Here is a 6544-nt window from a genome sequence, read left to right as displayed (position 1 = left end):
AGGGCGGTATATAAATACAAAGTAAGTTACGTAGTTCCCCCCACATACACTACGGTTTCTAATGCAACACCTTGTCAGAAGAATCTTGTCATTTTATACACTGGTAGTTCTTGTCTGAATTCCAAGTACCAGCCATACATTCACAAATGTAAACGAGATGAAGAATTTCAGTGATGAAAAGGTATTGTGACAAAGTATTACTTGATCTTAGGATAGCAGTTGCTTATACTTTTCTGAAGTGACTGGTGTATTATAAAGTAATCCATTCTCACTGATACAATCTGATCTATGCCATTTTTTGGATAGTTTTACAAGGGAAATGGGTATTAGGGAAATGGATACGACGGAAATGGATACCAGAATTTAAGGTCTAAGGTCTTCTGACTGCTAAACCTGAAAAAATCATTCATTGCATTTCAACTTTATCTTAATGATCCAAGCGGCTGATGTCTGATCGAACTGTAACTTGGGTTCAGTCCTATTTTTATACTACATTGCCTTATGAAACACGTGGGGAAAAAATCTTCCTTTTATCAAGATAAAGATAAGGGTTGAGTTCTCAGTTCTGCTCCAGATACTGAGCTCTTGCTTCACTGAAGAAATCTAAATACCATCTTAATTTCTGGCTGGGTGGCGTAATGGAGAATAGCCTACAGTGTATTACATAATGCTGCCAAACAGGAGACATGGGTGCATAATCGATCCTAAACACAAATAAATGGATTAGAAAGAGGCCTGCCACTTCCAGAGGTGCTGAATTGCTGCTCTGGAAGTTGCTGTGAAAATAGGGCTTACAGATTGAGGATGGGGGAATAACAGTGAATGTTTTGTTAAAGGGAAAATCCAACTTGTGCTGAAGTCCTCCCCATAAAGCTCACTCTTTAATTTCAGAACCAGTTGGTTTGGCTCACCTGCATCATGACTGCTTATGAAGCAACATAAAAGGGAATCATGTGGCTCTTCCCGTATGAGAGGATGACTGCATGGATGAGTTGGTTCACAAACTGCTGACAAAAAGCAGGCTGGTAATAGCTCTGCTGAGAAGAGAGAATAAGTCTAATGAGGTTTTAGAGGTTGCTCCCTCTCATTAGACTGGACTTTCTCTAAGGACATCAGTAAGAGGTGATGGCAAGAGCATCACGTGAACTTCTGACTGATTAGGAATGAAAGCTTAAAAAGCAGCTGGGACCTAGACATATCATTGTACAGAAGAAAACAGCACCTGCGTGCCCAGCTGGAAAAGAAATACTTCTGCAACAGCCTTAATGAAATATTTGGTAGCCTCAGTCCACAGACCTTTGGATTTTTCCTAAGGATGTCTCTACACCAGTAGCATTAAAATGGTGTGCTCAAGCATTCCTCCAAGAGCTTTTCCCAAGATTTACTACAGCAAAACAATTCAAATGATGAAATAAACAGGACTGAGGGAGTACTCTGAGGGTGAGCAGTAATCCAGTCAATGCAAGCACCTCTTTAGCAAGTCACCAGCACATCTGTGTATCAGCTCAGCCATATCAGGGCCACGCTAGTTATTGAGCCAAGGCAACCCCAAACAAGTTTTGTCTGGAGCTGTTGTACATAGTTTGTGCCTGGGCTGATAAAACATACAGTTAAAAGCTTTGGGCCAAATAAATGAAATGTCACTTCTAAATCGGATAAACCTTGTTAGATTACAGCTATAGTTAAATGAGACATCAGATTAATTTTGCTGAAAAGACTGTTTATTGTGCCAATCAATACTGTGTTATTTCCTACCCCATTTGTTCTCTCCATTTACTGTTTCTATACATACATTTTTGAGGCAGGAGTCTTCTTTTTACTCTGGAATAACAGGGTCCAAGTTTGTCCTGCAAACAGGGTTCTTGTGCATTATTAGTGTTCCTAAGGGACAGTCCTCACAAGGATACAAATAATAAACAACATCAACTTTTCAGCTGAAACAGAATTTATTATGCACCTCTCTGTGTATTGCTCTGGCATTTCTCCCTGTTCCACATAATACAATCAACTGAATGAAGTGGCAGTGAATTACAGGAAGAGATGGTTCAGTGATGAATCAGTCACTGGTCTAACTACAAGAGAAACCGACACCCTTCCCATCAAACAAATATGCACACAGGATACACAGAGCAGCTCCTGTACAGGGACAGCTGATGGTTTGCATTTTCCATTGACTTCTTTCGGACTTCTCCAAGGTCAGAACCCGTGTGAAAAAAAAGACCCGGATCTGTGGAAGAATAATAGTTATTTAAGCACGTACAATATATATGGTCAGAAATCCAGGCTCTTCCATCACAAAACTACACGTACTGCACAGAAGAGGTGGAGTCTTCATGTCTTGTAAAAAAGGCTTTGAAAAATACACTAATGGAAACAAGGATGTTTTTGAACAGGAGTTACAGTGCCTGTAATAATTGCGTGAATACAAATCACTCTGGGAAAAGCTGTAACACATTTTCTATGAGGCCAGCTTCTACTGCTGAAGGCTGGGGACAAAACTAATGAAAGATGATTTAAGTATATAGCGGCTTTAATCCTTCTCTCACATGACTCCTGAAGTCTATGGATAGCAAACTTCTAGCAATCCTTTTAAAGGAGTTAAAAAGGAGCTACTCACTAAGCCACCCTGTACAAAAAAATATATATAAGGATAGTATTTTGCCCTCCTTACTAGAACAGGAATATTTTGAGGTGTTTGTCTCAGACTAAGGAGGCATAATTTGGAGGAACCACAGCAGATTTCAAGGTCTAATATATTCTCATCAAAGCACTTTTCCTAGCTCCGAGTTAATAGCTCCATAGCTTTTGCTAAACGTAGGCGTGACGACATCTCACATTAGCACAACAGACAAGAATTTGGAGGCGGTTCAAGAATGGTCACCACGCAGGAACACGCAGCAACAGGGCCCCCACAGCCCCACTGGTGCCATTCCCTGAGTTCTGGTGCCGGGGCAGGAGGGGACAGCCCAGTGCCATTCCCTGACTTCTGATGTGGCGACAGGAGGGGAGAACACGGTGCCACTCCCTGAGTTTTTGGTACTGGGACAGACACGGGGCGGGGGTGTTGTCAGCTCGCCAAGTTCGGGCGAAATAAGGCTAAACACGGGCTCGGCGGGACTTTCCCTCAGGCACTTTCCCGCTCGGAGGTGTGTGAGGGGACGCGATCCGCCATGACAGTTCGGGGGTCGCCGTGGCGGGGGCGGGGTGGCGGCCGTTCCTCTCTGTCAGTCGGGGGGGGGAGCTTGAAGGGACGTGTGTGTCTGTGCCAGGGAAGGACGGCGAAATTTCTGCCGCCCTGCGACCAAATAAGGGTAAATTCCCCAGCGCCGGGCTGAGCGCTCAGGAATTACAAACACGGCGCGGCAAGAGCGGCCGCGAACCCGCAGCCCCCACACCCTCCGGGTCCGAGCGGGCGGAGCGCGGGGGCGTCCCGTAACGCCCGCACAGCCCCGCCCCGCCGGCCCGCCCCCTCCTGCTATTGGACAGCGCTGATGTCAATCTCCGGCATGACATCATGTCAGCTGGAACTTTCTAGGTGAGGTCCGCGGCGGGGGCGGGGCGAGCGGACAGCAAGAGCGCGGATTGGCCGAGCGCGATGGCGCACGAGAAAAACCCGGAAGAGTCTCGGCCCCCGGGAGGGCGCTCGCGGTTCTGATTGGCCAGGCCGTTGGGGGCGGGCACTACCCGGCGGCTCGCGGGGGCGATTGGCCAGAAGCCTGTTCGAGGGGCGTCCGGATTGGCCGTCAGGGTTCTGGCAGCTTCCAGAAGCGGCAGCGGCGAGTATAAAACGGGCGGCGGCGGCGCAAGCCGAGTATATCGCGCCGCGGCGGCAGCGGGAGCGGGCGGGGTGGATACGGGCGAGCAGCAGCACAGACAGCCGACACCATGTCTGCCAAAGGGCCGGCGATCGGCATCGACCTGGGCACCACATACTCCTGCGTCGGTGTCTTCCAGCATGGCAAAGTGGAGATCATCGCCAATGACCAGGGCAACCGCACCACACCCAGCTATGTGGCGTTCACCGATACAGAGCGCCTCATTGGGGATGCTGCCAAGAACCAGGTCGCTATGAACCCCACCAATACCATCTTTGACGCCAAACGCCTCATCGGCCGCAAGTATGACGACCCCACCGTGCAGTCGGACATGAAGCACTGGCCTTTCCGTGTGGTGAATGAGGGTGGCAAGCCCAAGGTGCAGGTGGAGTACAAGGGGGAGATGAAGACCTTCTTCCCAGAGGAGATCAGCTCCATGGTGCTCACCAAGATGAAGGAGATTGCGGAGGCCTATCTGGGGTGCAAGGTGCAGAATGCTGTCATCACAGTCCCGGCATACTTCAATGACTCCCAGCGCCAGGCCACCAAGGACGCTGGCACCATCACTGGCCTCAATGTGATGCGTATCATCAACGAGCCCACTGCAGCTGCTATTGCCTATGGCCTGGACAAGAAAGGAACCAGGGCTGGAGAGAAGAACGTGCTCATCTTTGACTTGGGAGGGGGCACTTTTGATGTGTCTATCCTTACCATTGAGGACGGGATCTTTGAGGTAAAGTCCACGGCTGGGGACACCCATTTGGGTGGGGAGGACTTTGACAACCGCATGGTGAACCACTTTGTGGAAGAATTCAAGCGCAAGCACAAGCGTGACATCGCTGGCAACAAGCGAGCGGTGAGGCGGCTGCGCACGGCTTGTGAGAGGGCAAAGCGCACTCTCAGCTCCTCCACGCAGGCCAGCATTGAGATTGACTCTCTCTTTGAGGGCATTGACTTCTACACTTCCATTACTCGTGCCCGTTTTGAGGAGCTCAATGCTGACCTCTTCCGTGGCACCCTGGAGCCGGTGGAGAAGGCTCTGCGTGATGCCAAGCTCGATAAGGGCCAGATCCAGGAGATCGTGCTGGTGGGTGGCTCTACTCGGATCCCCAAGATCCAGAAGCTGCTACAGGATTTCTTCAATGGCAAGGAGCTCAACAAGAGCATCAACCCCGATGAGGCTGTGGCTTATGGTGCTGCCGTACAAGCAGCTATCCTCATGGGAGACAAGTCTGAAAACGTCCAGGATCTGCTGCTGTTGGATGTCACCCCTCTGTCCCTGGGTATTGAGACGGCTGGAGGAGTGATGACTGCTCTCATCAAACGCAACACTACCATCCCCACCAAACAAACTCAGACCTTCACCACCTACTCAGACAACCAGAGCAGCGTCCTGGTCCAGGTGTACGAGGGTGAGAGGGCTATGACAAGGGATAACAACTTACTGGGCAAGTTTGACCTAACAGGTATCCCCCCAGCACCCCGGGGAGTCCCCCAGATCGAGGTCACTTTTGACATTGATGCCAACGGTATCCTGAACGTCAGCGCTGTGGACAAGAGCACGGGTAAGGAGAACAAGATCACCATCACCAATGACAAAGGTCGCCTCAGCAAGGATGACATTGACCGTATGGTGCAAGAAGCAGAGAAGTACAAAGCAGAGGATGAAGCTAACCGGGATCGGGTGGCAGCCAAGAACTCCCTCGAGTCCTACACTTACAACATGAAGCAGACAGTGGAGGATGATAAATTGAAGGGAAAGATCAGTGACCAGGACAAGCAGAGAGTGCTCGACAAGTGCAAGGAGGTGGTCTCTTGGCTTGATCGCAACCAGATGGCTGAGAAGGAAGAGTACGAGCACAAGCAGAAAGAGCTGGAGAAACTCTGCAACCCGATCGTCACAAAATTGTACCGGGGAGATGGAGGGGCTGGGGCAGGCGGCTCCGGCGGCCCCACCATCGAAGAAGTAGATTAAAGAGGACTGAAGTATAGACTGGTTTATGGACAGTCACTCCATTCTTTGCTTTGTTTTTTTTCTAACGTTTAAAGAAAACGTCCTTGCCGATAACAGAGTTTATTCTGTTGGGTGTGTATAAAGGCAGATCTGTCAGCTTGGTTTTGATAAGAGGGAAGGCACGTCCTGCTTTATAAGGTTAGTAATAGACAAATTTTGTTAATTCAGATACAGCTGTTTTTACTCTGGATGTTTGTCTCTGTTTCTTCTAAAGTAACCATTTGACTGTTGCAGTTGAAAAGTTCCAAGTTATGCATGAAAACCTTTACAGAAGATAAAAAAAAAAATGCCAAATTTGGCCTCTGGAAATTTTGGTAATAAATAAAATGTATTAAAAGCATAAATCTATCCTTTTTCTCCTCTCTATGAAGGGGCAGTAGTGGGGTTGGGGCGGGGGGGTGAGGAAGACCTTTCTGGTGGTGTCTGTGGCTCTGGGTGGTGACAGCAGTGGAGCAGGGGGGTGTTGGGCTCCGGAGGGGTGGCTGATGCCCCTAGAGTGGCACTGGGAGAGAGCACGGGGGCTTCCTGAGGGGAGCCCGGCTTGGCATGGGCACTGGGGAGGGGTGTCCTGGTGCTGCAGCGCCCCAGCCCCGTGGCAGGGGCAGTGGGAGTGTGGCTCCCGGGATTTTGACAGCAGGGAAAATTTCCCCGGAGTTGCGTGCTGGTGCTGTTTTCGGGCAGGACCTGCTCTTACCCACAACTGGTGTCAGGGGCT

At 49.6% G+C, this 6544-nt stretch overlaps 1 protein-coding gene across 1 annotated transcript; it reads left to right on the top strand.

Moving 5' to 3' along the window:
• Positions 1–3809: 3809 nt before the first annotated feature.
• Positions 3810–6173, top strand: HSPA2 (heat shock protein family A (Hsp70) member 2). Its single transcript, XM_069018467.1, has one exon. It carries the CDS (start codon positions 3886–3888, stop codon positions 5788–5790), a length of 1905 nt encoding a protein of 634 aa, XP_068874568.1. The 5' UTR covers positions 3810–3885; the 3' UTR covers positions 5791–6173.
• Positions 6174–6544: the final 371 nt, after the last annotated feature.

Source organism: Aphelocoma coerulescens, chromosome 5 (genome assembly GCF_041296385.1).
Source record: "Aphelocoma coerulescens isolate FSJ_1873_10779 chromosome 5, UR_Acoe_1.0, whole genome shotgun sequence".
Classification (NCBI taxonomy): Eukaryota; Metazoa; Chordata; class Aves; order Passeriformes; family Corvidae; genus Aphelocoma; species Aphelocoma coerulescens.
The sequence above is the reverse complement of the archived record's forward strand: the minus strand, read 5'-3'. Positions and strand labels throughout refer to the sequence as shown.